This window comes from Phyllostomus hastatus, unplaced genomic scaffold, assembly GCF_019186645.2.
Source record: "Phyllostomus hastatus isolate PE091 unplaced genomic scaffold, TTU_PhHast_1.1 phas_scaffold_78, whole genome shotgun sequence".
Classification (NCBI taxonomy): domain Eukaryota; kingdom Metazoa; phylum Chordata; class Mammalia; order Chiroptera; family Phyllostomidae; genus Phyllostomus; species Phyllostomus hastatus.
In genome coordinates, this window is record NW_025334041.1 from 104475346 (window position 1) to 104503249 (window position 27904).

The window sequence follows — 27904 nt, forward strand, 5'->3', positions numbered from 1 at the left end:
GCTGTGTGGCCACTTTGGGTGGATCTTAGCTTGAGTGCTCTAAGGTGGAGGCCAGACAACCAGGTATTTGGCGTGGGAGGCCAGGACTGCAATTTGCCGCGCTTCACCCACCCAGGATATCTAAGCAGTCACCATTTATTCTGTCATCTGTGTCGTCTCAGCATCACCAGGGTCCCCCTGTCCTGTGGAAGGGGAACAGACGGAGAAGGGGGCTGGCTTCCGGAAGAGGACGGCGTTCCGTCTGTACCAAGGGCATTCCTCTCCGTAGAACTTGGTGGCCCAGCCTGCGATCCACCAGCAGAGAAGGTCTTGAAAGAGCGCGGAGTACCCGCATGTTTCCCGGTGGCAGCAGGGTGTAGGGGGGCGACGGTCACTCCCCCCGCCCCGCCCCCGCTCAAGAGCATACCCACCCACACACCTGCACGCGCGCGCTGGGGGTGGGGGGTGGGCGGGAGCCAGTGAATGAGTTCCCCCTACACCTCCTCTACCAAACCTGCCGCGTCCACGTTCCTATCCAGACTCCCTGACCCTGAGCTGCTGGGTTGGGGAGCTGGGGTGGCGAGAGGAGATCCAAACAGCAGGGCGGGCCTGGACGCTTCCTCCTCCCGTGGCACCTCAGTCCCCACCGGCTCTTGACTCCTCCCCTGTCGCTGTACCGCAGCATCCCCGCCCTGTCAGCGCGCGGCTTCAGTGACCGCACCTGCTCCCGATTGGAGGGAGACGCAGGAGGTGGAAAGGGAAAGAGAGCGTTTGGGGAGCTCAGCGCAGCCGGCTGACTGGCCTCGCCCTGCGCCGCGGCCCCCGCAGCCCTGGAGTCGCCCGCCCCGCGGCTGCTGCCGCACCGATGCGCTGTCCGCGGTGCTGACGCCGGCGTCCCGTTCAGTGGAGGGGGTGGAGACGCCCTCGTTCCTGTCGCCCCGACGCCTTCCCAAGCTGGATCACCCCCACTCCTTCCAAAGCAGGATAATTTCCTCAAAGGAACTCTCCGAGACCTAGCACTGCGGATGGATCCAGGAAGAGGCGAGCGAGTGGGAAGTTAAACTTCGGATCGGAGCCCGAGAACCCGGTGCCAGGAGACGCGTGTCTGGCGGCCCCCAGCCCCTGAGACCCGAGGGCGCCATCAAATTGAGCAAAGTTTGGCGGCAGCTTGGAGATAAGGGAAGGATTCTGGAGCAGAGGCGCAGTGAGGGGCCGGACCGGGTTCCCTGGCGGGGTGGTAGCAAGCCCCACATCCCGACGCCTGCTTCGATGCCCGCATTAGTGGATCCGGGACAACCGGGAGGCGGGAGGCGTAGCGGCAGCCCAGCTCCCCACTCCTTTCCTCCCTTCCCGACTCCCCCCACCCCCACTCCAACACCCCGCCCCGGGCGCTGGTGACTCCGCCTCTCCGTGCCCGGCGGCTCTCCCGCTGGAGCTGGAACGGGTGCGCTTCCCCGGACTCAGCTCGCTTCTGAGGCTCCGAAGCCGACGCCGCTAGCTCAGGCCCGGGGGCGGGAGCTGGACTGCCCGCGCAGCCTGCGCCTGCGAGCTGCCAACTCTGGACCCCCTCATGGGACGCCCCCAGGGGCTCTGTTCGTGCCCTGCTGCCCAGTCCCAGTCCTAGGCGCCCGGGCTCACAGCCCGCCCGCCCGCAGCCCGCGGCCTGACTGGACAGGAGTATGAGGCCCGGGGCCCCGCGGACGCGGGCCACTGGGCGGCAGGGGCCTAGCTGCAGACCCCCGCGCCCGAGGGCGGCGAGTGGAGAGCCGCGGGAGCCGGCGAGGCGTCGGGGCGCGGAGAGAAGCGCCCCAGCCCGGGCGCCGGAAGGGCCGCGGGAGCCGTGTGCGGCCTGAGCGCCGAGTAGGAGGTGGAGGCGCCCCGCTGTTCCGGGGAGGCGGTGCGGGGCTCCGCGGCGCCCCCGACCACTGGCCACCATCCTCACGTTTCTGCTCCCGCGGGGGGGATGTCGCGGCCCGGGCCACGAGCGCCGCCCCGGCCCCGGGGCTGAGCTCCGGACCATGTCCTCCCGCAGCCCCCGGCCCCCGCCCCGCCGCTGCCGCCGCCGCCTGCCGCGCCCCTCCTGCTGTTGCTGCTGCTGCCGCCGCTCGCACCTCAACGAGGACACGGGGCGCTTCGTGCTACTGGCGGCGCTCATCGGCCTCTACCTGGTGGCGGGCGCCACAGTCTTCTCAGCGCTGGAGAGCCCAGGCGAGGCGGAGGCGCGGGCGCGCTGGGGCGCCACGCTGCGCAACTTCAGCGCGGCGCACGGGGTGGCGGAGCCGGAGCTGCGCGCCTTCCTCCGGCACTACGAGGCCGCGCTGGCCGCCGGCGTCCGAGCCGACGCGCTGCGCCCGCGCTGGGACTTCCCTGGCGCCTTCTACTTCGTGGGCACCGTGGTATCCACCATAGGTGAGCGGCACGCCCCGCGCGCGCGCTTCCTCTCCGAGCCTTTCACCTGGCGCCCTTTTCGTTGTTGGGTAGCTGGGTCCGCGTCCATCAGCTACCTTCTCTTTTAATACCCCATTGCCCACTTTCGTCCTTCCCTGTCCTCTTCGCGGTCTCCCTCCTTCGGCCCCTTCTCTTTCTTAACTGGCATTCAGCGCGAGAAGTGATCAGAGAGGCCCATTCCTGGTGCTTGCCCCGCGGTGACTCACCTGGCGGTGTCGCCAAATGGGGAGAACCCTCACCCGGGCGCTGGGCAGACCTGGGGGCCGCCTGCGCCCCCGCACTTGCCAGCTCCAGGACTGAACCTCTGGGCGACTCGGCTTTTTCCTCTGTGAAAGGACTTGTGAGCAGAAGTGTCAAGGGCCTTCTGCTTCCCTCCTATTTCTCACGCCCCCTGGGCCTCAGTTTCCTCACACAATCGATTCAGAAAGCCTCTTCTCTCCACTCAGGGCGTTTTGGTTTTTTTTTTTATCTCCTCTTACGGCTCCTTTTAAAATTGTTTGCATGCATTCTCCCCTCAGCATCCTCTACCTGGGGTGTCTAACCTTTTGGTGCCTCTGGGCCACACTAGAAGAGTTGTTGTCTTGGGCCACACATTAAATACATTGCGACATTTAATCACAAAAAAAAACCCCTCATAATGTTTTAAGTAAATTAACAATTTTGTGTTGGGCCGAATTCATAGCCATCTTGGGATGCATGCGACCCTCAGGCTGCAGGTCGGAAGCCCCTCGTAGCCCTTTTACCTGAGGGGGTGCGACCATTTTCCCCAGATTCTCTTTCCTAGATTCCCTTCCCACCTGCTTCTCCTAGAGTCTACATCGGCCCCTCTTCAAAGAAAAGCCGGTAAGACTTGGAGGCCTGGACTGCAGCTGCTCCTGTCCTGGTCGCCCCTTGGTTTTCTCCCCCCTCCTCCACATCGCCTTCCCCTCCAATTTCCTGACCTCTCTTCCTTGTTACCTTGCCATTTTTCCCAACCTATAGTGGCACCAAGGGGTAACTTGGGCCGGGTGGGGGTATTTCTATACTTTCCATCACCCCTTCTGTTTTTGGTGTAAACAGTTCATGGTTTCACAACCTTACAAAAAAAATGCTTTGTAAATACTCCTTGAAGCTCCTCCCCCCACTACTCCCCTCCCCCCTCCTCTGAGCCTCTTCCCTAGAGACCCTAGAATCACCACCGTTCCTCATTTCACCCCTACCCTCCCTTCTCTGCTCACCCACTTTCCCCATCCCCATTTCTCCCTGGGCCCTGGGTGTCACAGGAAACAGGCCCCCTCCCCACTTACTGTACAGCCTGCAGAATAAACACAAGATTCTTTCACTTTGGCAACATTTTGTGAGTGTCCCATCCACTCCTGTTTGGAGTCCCAGGGTGAGAGAAGGCACTAGGCCGTTCCGACTTCTAGCCACCCCAAGGCTGGTGGCAGTTTTGGAGAAGGGGGCTGGACTCACTGGGCTGAGGAGTGAGGGATTTCATAGACACACCTTCCATGGGTGGGTTCTGCTCTGGCTTGGGTTCTGCTCCAGCTTAGAGACAGGGGCATGGACTAACTGACCCGCGTGAGCCGTCACAGATGGCTGCTGGGAGGCCGAGAGCAAGACCATGTCCATGTGCCGGGTATGGGCAGCTAGAGATGTCTCTCTGAGTGTGTGTGTACAGTTTACTAAGGGGCTTCCTTTGCTTCAATGATTTTTAATGTGTCATGCTTGATCTGATTGCCTTAAATTTAAAAAAGGCAAATGTGGCCCAATTCCAAAGCACAAATTGGATTAAAATACCCTTTAAAAGCTATATCATGTTGTTATGGTGATTGAAGATATAAAATGACCCCTCAAAAAATCCCCTTTGAAGAGCTGCATCAAGTTGCCATAGCAACTAGAGGGTTTTTTTTTTTTAAGTGCTTTAAAAGTACTAAGGATGTTTAGTCCTGAAGGATGACATCATGTGTTCATAGCTCATTATTGACTTGGGCTCTTCCTTTTGTAAACACACCTTTTTGCTCTCTTCCACCTAGATGCACACCTGTGCACATATTGGAAGGACACAGCTTCTCTCTCCCAGTGACAAAGGAAAGGCGTTAGCAGTGTCCTCTTCCCCTGTGGGCTGTGAGTTCATGCAGACGGGGCCCCATTCCAGTGACCTGTCGTCTCTGTGCCTCTTTGATGAGCTCCTATCGTTTTGTTCATTCATTGCCCAGCCATAGCTTCTAAAGCTCCTCTCAGCTCTTTGCACAAAAATCAAGTCAGTGCGTTGGCAAATTGTTCCAAGCCCCAGCCTTTAATCTACTGGCAGGAATGGCTGTTCCTCAGTCAAGTGGAAAAGAACTATGTTCTCTTGCTTGATTTGTGTTTTTTGGATGTCTGCAAGCAGTGTAGGAGGGCTACACTGAAGCATGTGGCTGTGTTACGAATGACCCAACACATTGTTTTCCAAAATCAGCTACCGAAAACATTAATCTCTGAGAGGAGCTGCACTCGGGGAACAGAGCCAGCCTGTGGACAGCTCTGCATGGAGCTAGTCCCTTGCAGGGTGCCAAGGTGGCAGCTGGAGCAGCAGGGTCTCTGCTGTCCACCTCCTGTCATGGTCTGGGGCAGTGGTTCCAACTGGTCAGATGAGTTCTGCTGAATCCCAGATAGCATGATTGTCATTTCAGCCTTCTTTTACAAAGTGTACTTGGATGAGATTTAAGTAAAGACCTACTTATGTTAGCTTCTCTTCTGCTTACATAGTTCCTTCCCCTTAAATGCCCTGCATCTTCAAAGACAATAATTACTATTCTGGTGCTTTTATGGATTCAGCAGCTCAGGGAGCCAAAACTAAGTCCAAAATGGGCATCAGGAGTCTCTATCTGCTACCTCACCCGGTGAAGAGGAAAATTAGCACGCACTCAGTTATATCTGATCAGTGAATATCACAGTGCGAATGGTCCATGCAGCAGTGTGAACTTTGTGTGTGTGTGTGTATTGTGTAGGGCCCACTAAGTGATTCATCTGGACTTTAGTATAAAAACCTGTCCTTTATTCATGGCATAAAAATGAATTGTGCATGTCAGGTCCGGCGCTAGGTTTTGAATAGAGAAAGCTTATTCTATAAGGCAGAAGTGAAAGCACATGCCGTGTGGGCCATCGGAGTGCAGCATATCTGGGCAGCATATCTCGGCTTCCCTTACTAAAGATGATTAGAATAGGGAAAGGGGGACCTTTTGTCCAATTCCACGTGGCTCAGAATCTTAAGGGACCTGTCTTCGGTCACAGTTCATTATATGTTTAGCTGGATCCAGAATCCAAGTTATGCAGTGTTTGTTCTACCATCTTCATGCATATAATTGGTGGGTACATTCTTTTTTGAGATGAAGTATTTAATAATAGATGTGTGTGTGTGTGTGTGTGTGTGTGTGTGTGTGTGTGTGTTTAGGGGAGGGAAAGAAGGGGCAGAAACGGGCCTTTGTCTAGAGGGAGACCCAGAAGAAAAGTTCAGGAATGGCTGTGTGTACCAAGGGTTAGAGGGAACATCGTGGTGAGATGGAGTGTTTGTCCTGGCATTTGGCGTGAACGGGGTTCTGTGTCCAGAACTAGGCCGTTTGCAGTTGAGGAGACAATGTGTGTGTCCACATGGCACAGACCCAGTACAAACATTTGCCAGTGATTGTTCACCAGTAGCTAAGACTATATAGAAAGTTAATCTGAATAGCTCAAGCAGAATAAAAATCCACTTTGTGGTCTAATCATTCATATTGATTACTTACACAGACCCGGAATCCTGGGTAATATTATTTATCCCATTTACGCCAGGTCACGTATTCCCAAGGGGTCAAAATCAAGTTTACTTTAATAGGAAGGTATCCATTTGTTCATCCCCCCATTTAACAAAATCCAAAGAAAGTGTAAGTGATCATAGATGCACATGTGGCCCTTGGCATGTCCTTGACTGTGTGCCTGTGACCATATGAACTCCTGAGGATAAAGATGGCGGCTTGTGTCCTTTTAGTACTAAGCAATATTCTTGGAGGCAGTGCTCTTGCTCAAAGATAGTTAAACAACCTGAAGAGTATTAATCCATCACTTGACATCCTAAAGGATGTTATATTGGCTTACTTTGAAAAGATTAAAAGGAAACTCTCCAGTGGGGTTTTAATTATGCAACTGCTGTCAGATTTACACATAGGGAAGAACATATTTAAGTCCTTTTCAAATGGCAGCTCGATATAAACAGAAATCTTTTTGCTTCCTTTTATTAGGTTTTCTGGCAACATATTTCAGCTATAAAGCTAAAACTATGGCTCTATAGACGGGATGGTGTAGGTATGAGACTTGTCACTTTCGGCACTGAATAATTTAGCTTGCTACTTTCAGAATTAGGCACACTTAATTATTCAACTGTGAGATTAGTAACAAGTCCTAACTTTTTTCCCTTTTTTTAAAAAAAGATTTTATTTATTTAATTTTAGGGAGAGGGGTAGGGAGGGAGAAAAAGAGGGAGAGAAACATCGATGTGCAAGAGATACATTGATCAATTGCCTCTCACATACCCCCAACTGGGGACCTGGCCTGCAGCCCAGGCATGTGCCCTGACTGGGAATTGAACCAGCGAACCTCTGGTTTGCAGGCCAGCACTCAATCCACTGAGCCACACCACCAAGGCCTCCTTTTTAAAAAACAAAAACAAAAAACATGGATTTTTAAATATATTTTTGCTTCAAAAGAAACATTATAAGACCAAAATGTCACTACCACATTTACAATGGACTTCATTCTAACATGTATGTAATCCAGCTGGAAGTGGTTCAGGATGGAAATACATTGCCCAGAAGGAGAGGTGCACCTTCCCTGGCTTATTTCCCTCATCAACTATTTTTTTATTGAAAGGTGATGCTATGACAACTTAGAAGGACATTTAGGGAAAAAAAAAACTGTAGTGTTTGATTTGAAGCTGTAGATAGAGCAGGAAATGCATTCTCATTTGTTGCTCCATCCTCAGCGCCCTGCACTGGACCCGGCACAAAGTAAACACCGGGTCATTATGTGCTCACTGAGTGAGACAACAAGCCACTCATGACCCAGCTTCCCCAGCCCGCTCTTCATCTCTGCAGGCTCCCCTGCAGTTGTCTGGCATACCTTCTGTAGGAAAAGGGGAGGGGACGAACTGATCTTACAGAGTTGTTAAAACATTTTTAGTGGGAGGTTTTTAAAAAATGTATTGATGTTTAGAGAGAGAGAGAAACATCAGTTTGGTGTTCCACATATTTATACAGCCATTGGTTAATTCTTATGTGTTCTGTGGCTGGAGATTGGGATGATGCTCCAACCAACTGAGCTACTCGGCCAGGGCCCTGAGTTGTTAAAATTTCATCATCAACGTTCCCATGTTTCCACATAGCCTTCACATACTAATTTTAGTGGGTGCATAATACATATTCCATTTGGTTGATGTTCTATAATTTACTACCCCTACTGCTGCGGAGCTGGGCGGTTCCCTTGGAGCTATTTTTAGTAATGCCACCGTGATCATCTTTATGCAGATGGTCTTTTCTTTCCGTATTGCCTCCTTGGGTTGAATTCCCAGCAGGAAAATTGCTGAGTCAAAGGATACTGCTGTCTTCATAACTCTTGTGGCCGGCCCCTTTGAAGTGAGGGACTTCCTGGTCTCTCTCTACCTGAGCCTGTACCTCTACAAAGCCTACCGGAGACTGGGCAGATACCCAGCTAAATGTTTCAGGGAAACAGGCCACAGATCCACTTGGTTCTCTCCAAGACTGCACTCAGTGCCAGGGGCTGAGCCGCCCCTCATTCCACCCCATCCTCAGCAAGGCCGTGCCTTCAGCATCCTCGGCCTTCCATGCTCCGATGAGAGCCGCTTCATTCGGGGAGTTTTGGGTGAGTGGAGAAGGGCAGGAAGGAGCAGCAGACTGGAACAGCTTCCAGGCCATCAAAACTGAGAGAGAAGGCTACCAAGACCCTCTTTCCTCCTGTCACCTGTGCTTCCAGGTTAATCTGCCCCCCACTCCTGGGTCAAGCCAACTGAGGGAAAGCATTGTCCCCGAGGTCCTGACAGTGCCCAGGTGCCCCAGCCTGGAAGAGCCCAGAATTGTGCCCAATGGAACAAAGATCTACCCCTAGAATATCCCACCTGGATAGCACCTGGTTGCTATAGGAATCCTCCAGAAATGTCCCCAGGCATTTCAACCAGGGGTGTCCAACCTGCGGCCCGTGGGCCGCATGTGGTTCAGAGTGGCTATGAATGCAGCCCAACACAAAATGGTAAATTCACTTAAGACATTATTGAGATTTTTTTTGTGATTACGTGTCACAATGTATTTAATGTATGGCCCAAGACAACTCTTCTTCTTCCAGTGTGGCCCAGAGACCCCAAAAGGTTAGACACCACTGAGCCATTTTGCCAACAAAAGCCAGCACGTGGCCCACTGAGAAAACAGCGGGGAGCAGAGCTGCTCTGGCTGGGGGTACGGGCCAGAGCCCTGTCCACCGGATTCCCCCCTACCCCAAGATGCCGCATATTCCCCAAAGGCTTCTCTGAGGAGCAGTAGAGATCCTCCAAGACCAATCTGAAAAGCCTACCTTAGCTTTGTTCCTCGTTTTACATGAGATTCAGAGAAGAGGAGAGGTTGTCCAAGGTTACATAGCAAGTCAGGGGGGCATTTGCTACAATCGGAAACTTACCCAGAACTTCCCTGTGTGGATTCTGAGGTTCTTGACCTCAAGGTTTGAGCTCTCACTCTGCCCTGGAAGAGTGTCCTGAACTAGATGCAGCCATGGTTCTTCTGAGCAGGTTCCAGGTGTCCCAGCAGGGGTGGGCATAGGCACCCAGGAGAAAGGGGAGGAGCTCGTAGATAGTAGGTGGGGCACCTGAGGAGCAGCAAGTCAGTGCCTTGGAGGTGTGTCCTCCAGGGACACGCTCCTGCTTCATCTTAAGGCAGTGGCAGAGCCTCAGGTTTGTTTGGAGGTGGAGTTCATTGCCCCTGCCACCCTGTCAACTGCAGTGGGACTCTCCTTGCCGTTGTGTATCTGCCTCAGATTTAGAGGAGCTGAGAGACAGAGCAAAGGCCATTGTGTCCCTATGGTCGCCCCCCACCCTGGGCTCCCTCAGTCATCTGGCCGCCCTTCACTTCTGCCCAGCCCCACCGACTTTCTCAGGATCCAGGGCTGGGACAGGGGCTGCCAGCCAGCAAACCAGGATGTGGGCAGTGGGGAGATGGAGGGCTGAGGTGAGCACATTGGGCAGTCTTGGCCTCTGACCTCACCCCAGGCAGTGGCGGGACCTTTATGCAGGGAAGGTTGGGAAGGAGAGGGTCTTGAGGGTCTTATGAAGGCATAAGACTTACCATGGGGTTGAAAAAGCCTTTGCACAGCACAGGGCAGGTGTGGGAGAGGGTGGCCGCAGCCCAGGCCGCCCCTGGTTGCTCCTGCTGCTGTCAGGCCCTGGCCCCAGAGGTTCTATCCTAAACCCTGCCGTTCCCCAGCCAGCCACCAAGCCTAGATCTCCTTCAGGGGAATCTAGGCTTCCTCTGCCATCCGCTTGTGGTTTTGTTGAAGGATGTTCTGGACCCTGTCTGTGAGTGTCACCTCCTCCCTGGGCTTGGATTCCATCCCAACTCTGCCACTTACAAGCCATGTGCTCTTGGTAAGAGGGTGTACCTACCCTCCCCTGGGTGTCTTCTGCAAAGTGAGGGTGATGGTGGCTCCTGCCCCAGGGGATACCTCTAAGGACTAAATGAGCTAATCCATGTGCAGTGCCTGGCAAGCCCTCAGTAAGCACTAGCCGCTCAGAACTGCACTAACCCGGTCGGTGAGCCCTGTACTACCTCACAGCACAGGGGGGAAACTGAGGCACTGCTCATCGTTCCCCCCCCCACCCCGGTAGCTCCCTGGCCACACCAATTTGTGCACAGCCCTCTGGGTCTCGGCCACCCCTGCAGCGTGGCATCTGCTGCACTCTCATTGGCCACTGTCTCTGGGGCATGTTGCTGTCGTATGCTGTTACATAACTGGCCTGGGAGAGTGCTTTTAAAAATGCATTTTCTTTGGTTCATCAACTAGAATGTCTTAATAATTCCTCACATGTGTGTGCTCTTTTATCTCTTTAAAGAACACATTTGGCAAAGAGCTGATGAGTGATTCAGTGGTGGGTTAAACCAGTGCCCCCACCCCCAGAACCGAGCCCTGGGAGGCCACCCCTGCCCACCCTCCTGGTTTCCAGGTGGGCTGGGGCCTCTCGGCTGTGCTTGGACTTAGGGGGAGGTTGTGGAGCTGAGACCAGCAGAGAAGCTAGAGGTGGCCGAGGCCAGGCCCTGCCACGCCCCTGAGGTGGATCTGGTGTCAGGACTGCAGTGAAGGTCACTGGAGGACGGCACTGTGGCAAACAGCCCCCTTGGGATGGGAGCCGAGGTGCTGGCCTGGGCCTCCAGGCCCAGACTTCACCCAGCACCCTTTGTCCTGGGGCTAATGCGGCCCCCAGACAGAAGTCTTCCAGGCCAGAGGAGGGGAGGCTGCAGGGCCCGCCAGCATCTCCCCTCTCCAGGTTCCGCCATGCCAGCGGCAGGGCCTTTGTTTTTGGAAGTGGGAGGAATGACCAAAGTATCAATGGTTTCATGGACTGTCCCCCCCACACACACACACATGTGTGTCCGACTTGCCAGTTTACTGAGTTTTCACCTGTGCTTACTCAGTAACCTCCCCAAAACCCTGGGACAGCAACCAGGATTCTATTATCCCATTTCACAGATGAAGAGATAGACTCAGAGAGGTTAAGTGACTTGCTTGGGGTCATGCAGCAAGTGAGTCAACGCTAGGATACAGAATTCAGGGTGCCCAGCATCTTCTCTGCTGCCCCTGAGCATTACCAGCAAGGGGGCAGAATCAGGTCTGCTGGGTGGGAGGGGTGGAGGAGAACGTGAGGGTGTGAAATGAGGGCTCAAGCGCAGTTTAGGGACTTGGATTTGGCTGTGCTGTGCCCCGTGCAGCCCCAGTGGCTAGACTGAACTGAAGGCTGCCTTCTTTCCATCCTTTACAACCCTGCACCTCTCCCCGAGGGAGGCTGCCAGGCAGGTGAGACAGGGTGGAAGAGCGCAGTGCCCTGTGCAGTGCTCACTGGCACTCTGGAGCCTGTGCTGAAGCGAGCTTTGGAGGCCCGCTGCGCCAAGCTCCTGCCCAGAGGAGGGACCCTGTGACTGGAGGGCTCTTGGCCTTGCATCTAGGGTAGCAGCAGTGGACATGGAGAGGCAGGAACAGAAAACCAAGTAACTAGGAGGTCTGCACTTGAGCATACCAACCAGGAAAGTCTGGGGACCCAGCCAGCTCAGGCCTGGGCCTCCCAACGGCCAGCTGGTTTGTGAGAGAGGCTGCCCAAGGTCATGTGCTGGAGGCAAACCTGCCCAGATGTTAGGGGAACACAGGAAACCAAGCACCTGCCAACGCACCACTCTCTCTAATCACTCAACTTCTGGACATCCCCCCTTCACCCCAACCCCTCCCAGCCACCTCCACACCCCCCACCCCTAGACCCTGGGCGTCTTAAGCCACCAGGCCATTGCTCATGCTGTTCTCTCCACCTGGATTTCCCTTCCCTTTCTCTCCAATCTTCTACTGAGTGGACTTGATCTTCAAGGCCCAGCTCAAATGGGGCCACTAGAGAGAGCTTCGGTGAATTACTTACGGTAATTTTGTGTTTCTATGCCAGCTTCTCTGGCAATCACGCAAACCTCCGTTCTGTGGGGTAAGGTATGTCAACAGCTGGCGCAGGACCCAACACATGGTAGGTGTCAGAAATTCCTTTCCTGTCTTCCTTGTCCCGGTCAGGAGCTGTGTCTCAGCAGTGTCTGTCACTGCCACAGCCGATAACAATAGCAGCCCTGATGGCAGCAGCCACGCACTGAATGACTACTATGAAGTGGGCCCTGTGTCTGGCAGTGGAGATAATTAAAGCAAAGAGGTAGTTTCTGTAAATCATGGAGCATAATGCTTGGCACTAAGTGGTGATTAATCAACGTATGGTGAATGGTTGGAATAAATACATGAGTGTGACTGCTGGAAATAATTTTAAAAAGAATGGAGAAGGCTGGGTCCAGGCTGGGCTCCAAGAACCTCCCCGCACCTCGCTCTCCCTCTGGGCCCCTGGATCCAGAGGGGCTGTGCACCGACCCCTCTGCTGGACAGTTGGTTTAACAATCTCTCAGCTGCTGGCAGGTGCGCAGCAGGCAGGCAGCTCGTTCTGGCTGGGACTCCCCTGGCTGCCAGTGCTGTCTCCGTGGCTCTCTGAGTCAGCTTGGTCCTTGTCCCATCCTGCCTGGGGCCCAGCAGAATCCTTGCAGTGAAACCATGTCAGTAATCCTGAGCCTCAGCCCCTATCGCCCCAGGAGTGGTGGGAAAGGTCCTGAAAAAGGCCAGGCTTCTGGTCCCAGCTCTCCCACCGACTCAGGCTCCGCATCTGGCCCTGGCCTTGGCCGAACCCCCCAGCCCTAAGGAGCCTGCTGAGTTCTACCTCTTAGCCCAGGAGTTCCACCTTGTCCCTCACCTGTCCTTAGAAACCAGATGTTGACTCACAAATTGGACAGAAGTTTTATAACTAAACACAATTCCACAAACCAGGAAATACCACCTCCACCCATGCAACCCAGCACCACCACAATGCCTCCAACAATACTTGGGGAGGCTTTTATTGGAATAGGGTGTCCCGGCTTTCTGGAAAGTCACGGTTGAGATAAACACAAACCCCGAATCCCACTCCACGTGACTTCTCCCGACTCCTTTCCAAATGGCCACAGTCGCATTCCTGGCTGCCAAGTGCCCTGAATTCTGAGCTGCTAACACCAGGACCTGCCAGCAATGCTGCAGAGACTGCCCAGGCCGAGAAGGAAAGGAAACCACCACTCTGCCCGTGCTGAGTTGGTTGGCATTTCCTATGGGGGCAGGGTGTATTTTGGAGGCCATGCAGTTTTTCATTATTGGACTCTATTTTTAAATGGAGAGGGAGGAAGGAAAGCTGAGATGGCACAGGAGCCAGTTCTGAGGGAGGTCTGTAGGCCCCAGGAGGCAGGCAGGAAAGAGGACGCTGCCTTTGTGAGCCCTGGGGTGGAACTGCGGAGCCTGACCCTCCCAGCATCCAGGATCCTGGCTCTTCTGTTTTCCATTGTGTCTCCCAGCGCCTGGCACAGGGCTTGGCATATGCAAGGGGCTCCAGGAATTTCTGTGGAATGAATGTCTGTTTCCCAGCTTCTCAACTTTCCCTAGGCACCCACTTAAGAAAAAGTAAAATGTGAAAATCTCCATTTACAAATCAGATCATGATTCACTTTGTAAAAAAGCTTCGTTTTTCGGAAGAATTCATTCCAGGGCTTCTGTAAGTAGCCAGGCGCCCAAGGGAGGTGCGACATGCAACCAGTGTGTCAGACACCCAGCAGATGCACACAGTCCCCCTGACGGCCATTGCCGCCTTCACACAAACCTTGAATCCCTAAGGCAACACAGTCCCTAATGTCAAGGGATTGTGGCCTAATTAGTAAGGAATACACGTGACCCAGCGGGCAGTTTAGAAGCGTGCGGGACAAAACCCCAAGGAGGTGGAGTGCCCTGCACTGGCTGCAGCTGGTCAGGCAGCTGGAGCAGACCAGCAGACTGGGTTGTGTGCTAACGTAAAGCACCGGACAGAGGCCAGGCAGGTGGGTATTGTTCATATCTCCATTTTAAGAGGAAATGCATCTGCATCACCAAGAGACAAATTGCAGCGTGACATAGCCGTTCAGAAGAGGTGCGGCGTGGGGGTTGGGGCCTGTGCCTGGCTTTGAATATCAGCCCTGTCACCGATGAACAGGGCTGCCAGAGCAGAAGTCGGGCTCTCCGCCTTCCCCTGGGCCCCTCTCCAGCCTCCCATGTGTGACCCGTCTCGGACCTGGAGCTCAAGTTCCTGGACCATCTCGCCCACAGCAGTGTTTTTCTCCAGGCTACTCCAGGAGGCCCTCCGTTCTGCCTATGTCCTCGCTCTGACCGGTAACTGCACTCCCTTCAGTGTTTGGGATTCCAAACATCTCTCCTTCTGACTGCCCCCTCCCACCGCTGCAGCTCCCCAATGCAACAACTCTTGGACCTCAAGACCTGCAGTTTTCTACTTTTATGTTTCCTTCATCTTTTGGGGACCCTTACTTCTTTTCTGATCCAGCTTAGACTTACTGTATTTCCTCTGCAAGGACCCCCATCTTCCTTGCCCTTCTCTCCTGTGCCATACCTCTCTCCCTACTCTGCCACCATCAGAACTCCAGCTTTCCACCTGCTCCTCACCGGCACTCAAGCTGCTGAACGTGGCCGGAGTAAATCATGCAAAGATGCTGACTGGTGCAGAACTAAATCAGTGACCCTGGGAACCAGCTGGATGCTCCAAGTGGTAGGCCCTCTTATTACCTTCCTTCTGTGTACCCCCTCTTTCCACCTCTAGCCTCCCCTAGCCCTCATTCTCTGCTCATACTTCATTGAGAAAATTAAAGTAATCAGACAAGGGCTCTTATCTTCACACCCCCAAGTCCACTCATCCTGTGGAGTGGTTTCTCTCTTATGATAGCAGATGAATTGTCCACTTTCAAAGGCCTGCTTCACTGGGTCCTACCCCCGCTTACTTCTCAAGGACTCTGTCCTTGTCATTGCCCACCCCCATGCTTTATTAATTTGTCCTCCTTTGGTTTGCAGACATGTTGTATTCTCTTTCTTCTTAATGGAATCCCCTCTTGACCTCTGCATCACCCTGCAGCTACCTCCCTATTTCTCTGCTTTCATTTACAGGAAAACTTCTTATAAGATTAGTCAACATCTTCCTTCCCTCACTTCTCTCCTGGATCCACATCAGTCAAGAGTCCACCCCTGCCCCGACTGGTATGGCTCAGCTGGTTGGGTGTCACTCCACAAAGCAAAAGGTTGGCAGTTCAGTTCCTGGTCAGGGCACATGCATGTGTTTCTGGGTTCGGTCCCTCACCAGGGTGCATACAAGAGGCAACCGATTGATGTTTCTTCCTCACCTCAATGTTTCTCTCCCTCTTTTTCTTTCTCCCTTCCCTCTCTCTAAAAATAAACAAATAAAATGTTTTTAAAAAGAGAAAACATATAGGAAAACGTTAGGGAAAAAAGACTCCACCTCACCTTACCACTGAGTCTGCTCCAGTAAGGTCCCTAATGGCCTCCTTCCTGCAGACTCAGTGGTGACCTCCTTGTCCTACCTTCTCGGCACTTCAGTAACATTTGACTCCGCAGACCATTCCTCCTTCCTGATATCCACTTTCCTCTTGGCCTCTGGGACCCCACCCTCTCCTTAATCCTCGCTGGCTGCCGTCCTCAGTTTCCCTTGCTGGGCTCCCCCGTCGCTGGGACCTCACTGTCGGGAGGCCCCATGCTCACTCCTCGGACTCTTTCCTTGGGTGTGAGAGGAAGAGCTTTTTTTCTCTACCCTCTCAGGTTCCGTTTCTGGGGTCCTGCAAATTAAACTGACAAAAGCCAGAGTAACAGAAAAAAGGTCTTATTGTGTGGATATGGGAGCCTTTATAGGAAAGAATTGAATACCCAAAGAAACGGTTAGGTCGGGGGCTTATATACCAGCTTAACAGAGAGGAGTGAATTGTGGAGAAATGATAAGACAAAGGAAAGGGAGTTTGGGCTCTGAGGAGTGGTACATTGTAGAAGGGAAAACATGTAGGGAAACTAATAAAAAACGAGGGTTGTTTCAGTAAGGTTTGTTTTTCAGACTTAATCTCACTCAGTCTCAGGGCAATTTAAGTTTTCCTCTTCCTGGTACAGTTGAAGGGAGAGGACATCTTTGCAAGGGAAAATTTTTACCCTACATTTAGGCAGACAGGGGGAGAGTAGAGAGCTTTTCCTGTATCTGCTGTTTCTCCACTGCCTTCAGCTCAAAATAATACTTATGCCAAAGCTGTATATTTTAGGTTGGCATATTTTGATCCCTTCACACCTGTGGTTTTAAATCTCATTTGTCTGTTGATGACTTGCGGGTGAGTTACCCCAATCTTCCACACTAAACTTCAAGACCGTAGGTCCAGTTGCCTACTTGACATCTGCGTGGAGATATCTAATATGTATCAAAGCTTAAAATGACCAGAATAGAACTCTTGACTCTTGTTCTATCACAATCTTCCTCATTTCAATAAATGGCACCAACAAAAGGAACGGTCTCGATTCTTCTTCTTCCCAAATGTTTCGTATTCAATCCATCATCAAAATCTCTCAGTTCAACCTGCACAATACATTCCAATTCCACATACTCGTCTGCATGCCCATTGATGCTGGTCTCCTCCAGCCATCACCGTCATCTGTTGCTGGGACAACTACATCAGTCCCTTAACCAGCCCTCAGCTCCCTCTCTGCGTCCCGACAACCTCTTCTCCACACAGCAGCCAAAAAGATCTTTCAAAATATAAATCAGATCAAGTCCTTCTTTTACTTAAAAACTTTCGGTGACTTCCATCATAGGAAACCTGGCTCCTCACCACGGCCTGCAAGGCTGTGCAAATCTGGTCCTGCTCCCTTTCAGCCTCATTGGCACTGCTTTATTTTTGCTCAACTCACTACAGTTTAACTGGACTTTATAGACCCCAGGGCATTTGCACTTGCTGTTCCTACTCCCTAGAACACCACTTCCTGACTCTTAGCACGACTGACTTCTCAACTGCATTCAAGCCTCAGCGTCTACAACTAAAATGTCACCCCTTGAGGAGCTTTCCCTGACCACCCTGCCTATAATAGTTTCTGCCACTCACTTCCAGCCACTGTCCATAGTGCATAGACTGTTTTTATTTATTTTTATTTTTAGACCAAGGGGAAGGGAGGGAGAAAGAGAGAAACATCAATGTGTGGTTGCCTCTACATACCCCGTACTGGGGACCTGACCTGCAACCCAGGCATGTGACTGGGAATCAAACTGGCGACCCTTTGGTTCACAATCTGGTGCTCAGTCCACTGAGCCACACCAGCCAGGGCAAGAAAGCTTCAGTTTTAACATCTGTAAAGTGGGAATAATAATAGTGCCTACCAGAGGGATGCTCCCAAACACCCAGAATTTATTAAAATTGTGCATTCAGTCTTAAATGTTTAAACTTCAGTCACCTTCAAAGTACTCACCATTTGATGCAATCAATACACCTATGGAGACGTTTTCTTCCACTGCTCACAACAGTTTTGAACTGGCCGATTTTGATACCTTTTTGTGCTGCTGCCAGTTTTGTTTCACCTCTTCCACATCAGCAAAATGTTTACCTTTGAAGATTTCTTTCATCCCAGGACACAAAAATAGTTACTCAGGGCAAGATAGGGTAAAAAGGAAAGGTTGGGCATGGGGATCATGCCATTTTTGGTCAACACTGCTGAACACTCAGCATGGTGTGGGCAGGTGTGCTCATAAATCACCCATCATGAAATGGGCAAATGTGTTGAAGGAGTCTTAAGAAAAAAATTTGTTGAAGCCGAACACAGCCTCTCACAACAATGCCAGCTGGTACACTGATTCAGATAGGTTCCTAGAACACTCACCTAGTGGGGGAAATTTGTACTACAAGGGACCCAACCTCCAGTAGATAATTCTGGGGCTTTTTTGAGGGGTGCCCCCTCGTATCTGACATGGTTGTTGGGAGAATTATATGAGACCATGAATGGTCTGGCCCTGGCATTTAATAAGCACTCTAATGTGAGCTAGTGTTTTATAAATAAATAATTTGGGTGAGGCCACAAAGTGAGTGGCAAATCTGGACCCTGAACTGAGGTCTCTGACCCCACGTCCTTTGCTCATTCCACTTGTCTGATGCCACCTCTCGGGCTGCAGGGTAGGTAGGCCTGGGGAAACGGTATGAGCTAGGTCAGGACCAGCCAGGCATGTTAAGGAACAATGACAGGTAAAACAGCGCTGGTAGGTTCAGGTCAGATCAGAGGGCCTTGAGAACCAGACAGAAATGTTTTAACTTGACCATTAGGAGCAATAAGGCTTAGCTATTACTCTTGAGGAGGAGTGTAATGTGATGATGAGTGTTTTAGAAGAGCATTCTGGCTGATTAGTCACTATGTAGTTACACCATTAAATCAGGCATCTAGTAAGTCTGAATTGTTGGTCAGAGACTGCCTGGAAACAGCGAGGCAATAATTGCGAAATCCCTCGTTTGGGCTGTCCACCTCGGACATTTCAGTCAGCCCACTACCAGCTGTCCTCTCCACTTTACGGGAGCTCATGTGTCTCTATGGGTGGTAGATCCTTGAGGAGTGCGTACTCACCTTGTATATTCAGCTCTGAATTTCTGTCTGATTCCAAACTCATTCAGAAGGATTACCAGTGTGTTGTTACCTCATGAGCTCTAAGTGGCTCATGTTCTATGATAGTTATAATTTTATTTTATAGCTACTGGCGTACGCACTTGGAACAAAGAGCAGAATTTGACATGTTAGACTTAGTAGCTACATATAACTCTTTCTCACAATGATGTATGCCTCACAGGGTCATGGGGAGGACCCTCACATAATAGACTGAAGGTCAATAAATAAACAAATGTTCATTTGTCTACATGGAAACCCAGGATGCTGAATGTTTATAATGCAGAGTGATTGGGCAGAGGGGGCAAGGAATGGGGCCAGGGATCCTGTGGCTTTTGGAAAGGAACAGGAGTGAAGCCATGAGGGATGTTTTCAGGAGCCGCATGGCAGGATCTAGTGAATGGACCTTGACAGGACTCCACACGACCTCCACTGATCTCGGGTCTTCTTGTTCTCTGCTCCTGCCCCATTTCTTGATATCAAGGCCTCATACAAAGATCCAGGGAAAGGGGCTGACTGTGGGCGTGGGGACCTCTATGACACAATCAGGGACTTGTTTGTGTGTCTAATAACGGCAGTTGAGAAGGCTGCAGCCACACAGGAGGTGGGGGATGAAGCCAGGTTGACGCTGGAAGAGAGAACCCCTCCCCTCCCCTTCCAGAGGCTCAGAGATTGCTGAAGACAGCCCGTGTCCCGAGGGAGAGAAAGGCACTGGGGGAGGGTGGCAATAATGCAATAGAGGTTGGTATATAAATAGCAGTGATCCTTAATTCATGGCATCTTTGTCCCCAGAATCACCTTCACCTCCAACTAAATCCTGGCTTTATTTCCTTTTTAATGTTTTTCTGTAAAAATTCTTTTTAATATAGCTGTTTATGGCCGAAGGGCACACTAGCTGCAGTCTTAGAGCTGAGTACTGATTAATTCCATCCCAGTTCCTGACCCTGTCTCCCTCCCCAGGGCAGAGGAGGAAGGAAGGAGGTAATTCAATTCATAATCTGCAAGGGGAGGCTCAACTTATCTATGTAACATGATCCAATGAGCCAGCATCTGTAGGGCCCTAGCTCTTCTCCCTCATAATGTTTCCAGGGTTTCCAACCCCAGACCGGTGGCTGCTGTGGTAGTGTAACACGTGTCATTTAGAGCTCCTCCCAGCCCCTTTGAGCTATGCACAGGGCACCAAAATGCTGTTATACATCAAGGAGCCTAGAACTGATGAGTTCCAGAAAAACTTGAGGTATAGATGCTGCATTGTGTGTGTGTGTGTGTATGTGTGTGTGTGTGTGTGTTTCTGATTTCACATTGTACATACAACAGTGAACAAGTAGACCCATTCCCCACTGTATGGAGCTAATATTTTAATTGGGGGAGATGTTCAATAAATGAATAAACAAACATCCGATACTGATAAATGCAACAAAAAGAAAAAAGCAAGGTAAGTGAATGGAGAGTGATGGAAATGGAGGTGTTATTTTTGATAAGGCGATCTAAAACAATCTCTGATGATATGACCCTTGAGCAAAGATGTGGCCACCTGGTGGAAGATTATTCCCACAAATGCCAAGGTCCTAACACAGGAGTTTGCTTGGTTTGTTACAGGAGCTAGGAGCCAATGCAGCTGAGATAGTGTCTGGAGAAGGCTCAAGCGGGAGAGTGTTAGAATATGAAGTCAGAACAATAGCCGAGGACCAGATCGGGTAGGGCGTGTGGTCCATGGGAAGCCTTCGGATTTTATTCTGAGCCAAATGGGGAGCTCCTGGAGGGTTTTCGGAAGAAGAGTGAGATGATCTGATATACTCTAAGGTCGCTCTGTCTACTGTTTAAGAAAAAGTCTGTACGGCAGCAAGTGTAGAAACAAGGAAGGCTTTTGAAATATTCTAGGTGAGAGATGGTGGTGACCTGGACCAGGATGTGACTGGCAGAGCCAGGGACAGGTTATGGGATCTTTCAGAATATCATTCAGAAAAGATATATTTACTGAGCATAAAAATCTAGGGTGAAGTTTTTTTTTTTCTCTTTCAGCATTTTCAAGACTCTTTCCCTCTGGCTTGCATAGTTTCTGACAAGAAGTCTGTGATTCTTATCTTAGTGTATACATAAGTAATGTGCCTTTCTTTTTCTCTGGCTGCTTTTAAGATTTTCTCTTCATCCTTGATTTTCAGCAATTTGATTTTGATGTACTTTGATATTGTATTCTTTGTGTTTATCCTGCTTGGGACTTACTGAATTTCTTGGATCTGTGTTTATAAATTTTATCAACTTGGGGAATCTTTTGACCATTATGTCTTCAAATATTCTTATTGCTACCCCACCATCTCTTTTTGGACTTCAATTACACATATGTTAGACCACCTGATATTGTCTCACAGGTAACTGATGCTCTTCTCTTTGCTTTCTATCTTTTCAGACTTTTTTCCCACACTGTGCTTTACTTTTGGATAATTGCTATCACCATGTCTTCAGGTTTAATCTTTTTTTCCCCCTACAGTATCTAATCTACTGTTAATCCTATCTGGTGACATTTTAATTTCAGATATTATATTTTTTTATCTCTAAGAGTTCCACTTAGGTCTTTCTAATTTTGTCCATTTATCTCATTATGTTTATCTTTTCCTTTATGTCCTTGAGCATATCTAACATATTTATAACCACTGTTTAAATGTCTTTGTTGTTAATTTTCTAATCTTTAGCATTTTGGGGTCTGTGTCTATTGAGTGGTTTTTCTTTCCTCTTATTTATGAATTACATCTTGCTTCTTTGCATGTCTAATTATTAGAGACATTGTACATTCTACATTGTTGACTCTTGATTATGGTGTACTCCATTAGAAAGGGTTGGACTTTGTTCTGGTGGAGAGTTAGGTTACTTATAGATAAGTCTGATATTTTACAGGCTAGTTTTTAAGCTTTTTACAGGCAAATCTAAAGGAGACTTTTCTATGGAACTAGTGTGGTCACACTATTAAGGCATAACCTTTCTGGGGTCTCCACTATTCAGTGCATTTAGTGAAACCTGGGCACCCTGGCAGGTGGGAACTCGGGTGATTTCTGGATCTGTGAAATTTCTGGGAATTGTTTGGCTCACAACTCTAGCAATTGTTCTTTCCTGAAAGTTGTTTTTTTCTTGGTCTTGAGGAATTTCACCCTATACCTGCACAGACTGTTATTTAGCCAAAGGTTCAAGAAAACCCCTAATGCAAATCTCTGGAGTTCTTTCTCTGGGTGGTTTCTTCCTTTCTGTTACTGCTTTTGTTACAGCTGCCCCCTCGTCCTCCTTGAACTCAAACCTCTTTGTCCTCAGTTCAGTGAGATTGCCAGACCCCTCCCTCTACTGCTGTCTGAAAATTGCCTCTGGGCAGAAAATCAGGGCAATCAAAGGCCTCAACTTTTTTGTTTCCTTTCTTTCACGGATCATAATCCTATACTAACTGCTTTTCAGTATCTGAAAATCATTGTTCAGTAGACCTTGTCCGGTTTCCTGTTGTTTCTGGTAAAGGGAAGCCTGGATCCACTACTCCCTCATGGCCTGAGGCAAAGTCCACGGTTAGATTCTGGGTCTGCTTTGAAAGTAGATTGGCAGGATTTGCTAATGGATCAGATATAGGAATAAAAAAGGACTCTTGAGACTTTTGGCCTGAGCAATTGGAAGGATGGATTTGCCATTTACTGAGACGAGGATGGGGGTGGCTGAGAGGGAGATGAGAATCAAGAACTTAGTTTTGAAAATAATTAATTTTGAGTTGGCCCTTAGACTTCAAGTTGGATGTCAGCTGGATAGCTGGATATGCATGTCTGGAACTTAAGGGAGCGGTCAGAGCTGAGATCCAAATTTGGGACTTTTTAGCCAGTAGACCACTGGTTCTTAACCCTCGCTGCAGTGATGTTAAACTCACTCAAGAAACTTAGAAAAAAATCAATATCCAGACTTGACCTTAAGCCCATTCAATCAGAATCTTTGGGGAATCAGACCTTGGAGTTGATATTTTAAAAAGTCCTCTGGATTAGTCTAACGTGCAGGCAGGGGCGAGAACTACTCATAAGTGTGATTTAAAGACCCACCGAAGATCAGCTAGGACAGTGATTCTCAAGCCGGCTGCCAAGTAAAACTACCTGGGGAGTTTTAAGAAGTCTTAATGCCCAGGTTCTCCCCTCACTATCCAATTGCATCACACTCTCTGGGGATGAGGCTCAGGAATTAGTGTTTTGTTAAACTCCTCAGACAACTCCAACGCACAGCCAGGTGGGAACCACTGGGTTCCAGGGAGCCATCGTGGGACCCAGAAGGGAGGAGGTCTGAGGACTGGGCCTTAGAGTCTAAAAGATGGAGAGGCCACACTAGGAGGAGAACCGAGAGAGAGGTGGTGGGCTTTTCTCAGATGTCTGCACTGTGGCTGTCCATTCACGTTTAGGAATTAAAAATAGAAAATCAGATGGGAAACTCAGCGTGCACAGGTGGGGCTTGTGGATTTGAGTGTCTCCGTAGGTCAGTGGGTGAGCAGCCAGACATCCTCCCTGCGGTGTGGTTTCCTTGGGTTCCTTGGGCACCTCACCGCCTTCCCCTCCTCAGCCATCACCTTCTCTGAACCGCATGCACCTTCATCAGTCACCAGTCTTCCCCCTGCTGTCCGCCTTCCAGAAACATGGTGGAATTCCTCACCCACCAGAACCCTCCCTCCCCATCCTCGGTGGTGCCGCTGGTTTGCACCTTTACGTCCCTTTGCCCTCATTGTAGTGTGGTCTTAGAGGGACAGCAGATAAAGTCAGGGGGTGAGATAATCATCTGGAACTCAAAGTCTACCAACCTTTCAAAATCTGAGGATCACTTTAAATGCTAGAAATATTTTTACACAATCTATATGCTAGAAGTTACATATACTTTCAGTTTCCATTAATAGGGAAAGTACATATTGATAGAAAGTCCTCTGAATTAATTCAGCACCACTTTTAAATGCACTAATGGTTTTACATTTACATATATTTGGAAACTAATAGCACAGGCATGTAGGAGACAGTTATGGCTGAGAAGTATGTTCAGCGAACAAATACATCCAGACGCCTTTGCAGTAACTGCAGAGTCGTGGGAGCCCAAGCCAGATAACTGGGCCTCGCAGCTCTAGGCCCTGGGAAGCCATCGGAAGTTTTTGAATGGGGCAGGGGCTGTTCCTGGGGCACTTAAGTGCTTGCTCCCTTTACGGCTTTTCCTGTCCATCGTGGCCTCTTTCTCTGGGAGATGAAGGTGGGGTGGGCTCCTCAAGGGAGCTTGTAGATAATGCCAGCTGGCCTCCAGAGCAAATTAGCTACTGAAAGAAAACAAAAGAATTTTCATAAAATTGAGTCTGGGGTTTTTATTCTCCCCCTTTCCTCTCCATTCTTCCTAATCTGATATTGTCAGAAATTCTGTTCCTTCTTCCCTAGCAGGACACGTGGTCAGCCTTTCCCAGCCCTGTGCAAAGCCCTTGACACACTTTATCACATTTCCTCCTCACCACCGTCCTGTGGAAGTGGGTCCAATTCACATGCTTACTTTTCATATGAGGCAACTGAGGCAAAGAGAAGTTAAAGGGCTTTCTCAGATCAAAGAGCTCATGAGCCCTGAGGCAAAGTTGGTGCTGCCCCAATGATGAGAAATTTAGAGACAAAACGTACTTAGTAAATGACTGAATCAGGAAAAGACTTAGAGCTGTACCCAGGCCTCCCCAAGGGTCCACTCTCTGGCAGCAGCCTCCCTGGTTTCCTCCAGGATCCCACACAGCGGCCCCAGACTCTCCAGCCCCAGACTCTCCGAGCCTGAGTGCAGTTCACGCTCCCCTCGGCTCTGGTCAAACAAAACCTGGTACTGTGCACCTCTGGGCCTTCACTTACAGTGTGACCTCTGCCAAGAACACCCTCTCCTTCCCTCTCCCCTTTGAGTAACCAAGTTCCACGTAGCATTCAAGGGCCACTTCCTCCGCAGGGCCCACCTCGATGATTCAGGCTCACAGATCCACCTTCTTCATTTCATTCTGCCAGTGGAGGCCTGACCACACACTTATGACTTTGCTCCCCACCAGACTGTTAGACTCTGCCTTTAAAAAGAATGACAATACCAAAACACTGATTCAAAAGAATATATGCACCCCTATGTTCATAGCATTACTTACAATAGCCGAGATCTGGAAGCAGCTCAAGTGCCCCTCAGTAAATGAGTGGATAAAAAAGCTGAGGTTCATTTACACCAAGGGTGTCAAACTCATTTTCACCAGGGGACACATCAGCCTTGTGGTTGCCTACAAAGGGCTGAATTAATTTTAGGACTGTATAAATGTAACTATTCCTTAACTGCTAAGGAGTTGAAATTACATTTGGCCCTTTGAAGGCAACTGTGAGGCTAATGTGGCCCCTAGAGAAAATGAGTTTGACACCCCTGATTTACACAATGGAATGCTACACAGCAATGAAAAAGAAGGAACTCTTACCCTCGGCAACAGCATGGATGGAACTGGAGGTTATTATGCTAAGTGAAACAAGCCCGTCAGTGAAAGACAAATACCATGTCATTTCACTAATAGGTGGACTCTCATTAACAAAATAAATTAATGAGCAAAATGGAAAAAAATAATGACAAAATAAAGTATTTAAGATGTCTATAATGAGCAGATATTATTTCGATAATAATGTCTGCTCATTATGGAACATCTGAAAAGAGAAGCAGAAAGAAGTGAAAGGAAACACCTATTTCCACTGCTAAAATAGAACTACTGAAGAGATTTTCCTTCAAGTCTTATGGGGACGAAATTGGGAGTCTTGCTTTTCATGTATGATATGTGATGTACACATGAACTTTTAAAGCATCCCCGCTGTTGGAAGCGCAGTATTCTTGGAGAAGATGCTCCACAGCTTGTCAGAAACACAACTGCGTCCCCCACAGGACTTGGCCCGGGGACCCCAAGGAGGGCCCTGCTGAAGACCATGTGAGTGGCTGAGTGAGTGAGTGGGTTGTCTGGGGGTGGAAAGAGGGTGGGTTATGTTTGGTACGTGGTGCGTGCTAGTTACCACGTACCATTTAGGGGGTTGGAAAATTACAGAGTACTCATTACCATGTACCATTTAGGAGGCTGGAAAATTACAGAGCACTCACGGACCCATGTCTGCCAACAAAGAGCATTTAAAACAAATCTCATGAAATTATAGCTTTTGCGATCTAGGAGTTACACAGGCAGGAATGTACATAGGACTGATGTGTTCAGGGAGAGCCCTGGGAGCAGTGGTGTAGCCATCTCGAGGGTCTGGGAAGGTGGGATCTGAAAGAGAAAGGCTTTCCCAGCTCCTTTCCCAGGGGGCAGTCCCTATCACTCAGAGACGACAACGTGGAGGCCCCTCGAGGAGGAGCCAGGGCTTCCGCAGGGTGTGGAGGCCTCGCTGAAGCGCAGACCGAGAACTGACGCAAAGAGAACTCCTTGGGCCTGGATTTGTCCCTGAGACACCATGTACATGGTAAGGCGGGCAGGGCACAGGGCAGTGCAGGAGGCGTGCTTTCTGTCCTCCAGGTGAAGGTCAGTCTCTGCTTTCTTCTGAAACAGTAGTCAGTCCAAATGAAAGAGAGGTGAAATTGGTGGTGGTGGTTCTAGAATGCTGCTTGGCCTTTTGCTGCCGCCGGGAGCTGACAGAGGGCAGGCCCTGCAGACTCAGCACCACATCTGGGGGGCCCCTGCTCCCAGGAGCAGTGATGGAACATCTTCCTGTCTCGGTGGTGGGAAGAGCCCCTGCCTGCCTCCCATCAGCGGCAGAATCAGCTATGAGAATCAAAGCTGGGTGGGCGATGCTTCATTCCTTGGCAGAGAGATGCAAAATAAAGACTGTAAAGATGTTACACATCCTTTTACAGACCTCCAGAATCCCAGCAGCAGGGAAGAGGAGGAGGGACTGACCCATCCCCCAGCCCAGCTTGCTGGCACAGCTCCCAGAAGACCAGTCCATGGAATGGACAGTGTCCACAGCCATGTGACCGTCCTGACCCCACCCCCCAGTGTCCTTTCTCCCCAAGAGCCAACAGATCACACGCCAGGCTGGGGGAATACTCCCCACTGCCTTTTGGGGAGTCTGTCCAGCCATGGGGCAGGAGCACCTAGCAAGACAGCTGAGCTTCTGACACGTTTCTACTCTGAAAGTCCTGGACAGTGTTGTCAGAGACCAGAGACCTGCAAGGGGAGGGTCAGCCCCTGTGGGGTCACCGAGTCCTGTTCTGACACCGCCTCCCCCACTCTCTCAGAGCATGCCTTTCATGCACAGACTCAGATCGTGCCTCTGAAAGCTGAGGATAATAGTACCTGCCTCATAAATAATTGGGAGGAAAGGTAAATAAACTATGTGTAAAAATGACCTTTAAAACCATAAATCCTGCCCTGGCTAGTATGGCACAGTAGATTGAGTGCCAGCCTGCAAATCAAAGGGTCGCTGGTTCAATTCCCAGTCAGGGCACATGCCTGGGTTTTGGGCCAGGTCCATAGTTGGGGATGTGTGAGAGGAAACCAATTGATGTATCTCTTGCACATTGATGTTTCTCTCCCTCTCTTTCTTCCTCCCTCCTCTCTCTGAAAATAAGTAAATAAAATCTTAGAAGACAAAAAACCACGAATCCCACAGAAGCCTAGTAAGAAAAGCAACACGATGCAATGATCAGAGCTGAGGAACGTGGTTGTCGTACGTGCCTGTGGCTGTGGTGGTGGCTGTGGCAGGGGCCGTGACGCAGTGCTCTGGTAGCCCTCTTTTTCAGTTACACTGACACACCTACTCAAGTAAATTGAAGTCCCCACCTCGAATAATTCCTTTAACAACGTCACTCTGCATTTCAGTGCGTAGACAGACCCCAGCTCTCACCCACCCAGGAGTGTGAGGCATTTCCACCAGCTAGCGCTGAAACCCTACAGCTTTTCTATGTCCTCTCCGGCTGGCCACTGTGGCCTCTCTGGCCCCTGCACACTTGAGTGCTCGCAGGCAGCAGGAGCCCGAGCGCCTGGCTTTGGTGCTCTCACCGTACACCCCGTCCCTGCGGAGAACCTGGAGTCACTGGGTGGCAGTGGTTGTCTGGATAAAACAAGAAATCCGTGCGGTGTGGTTAGGGTCCAGCTGAAACCTCCCACAGTCTTCTGAAAGCTCAGCCTGGCTGCAAGACCCCCATGCAAGCCCAGAGTGGCTGG

At 50.3% G+C, this 27904-nt stretch overlaps 1 protein-coding gene across 1 annotated transcript in view; it reads left to right on the forward strand.

Moving 5' to 3' along the window:
* Positions 1 to 1997: 1997 nt before the first annotated feature.
* KCNK12 (potassium two pore domain channel subfamily K member 12) overlaps positions 1998 to 27904 on the forward strand; it is a 39612-nt gene continuing 13705 nt past the window's right edge. Inside the window, exon 1 of the mRNA XM_045828199.1 lies at positions 1998 to 2388. Coding sequence (XP_045684155.1) covers positions 1998 to 2388 — 391 coding nt within the window. The remainder of the gene's footprint in view (positions 2389 to 27904) is intronic.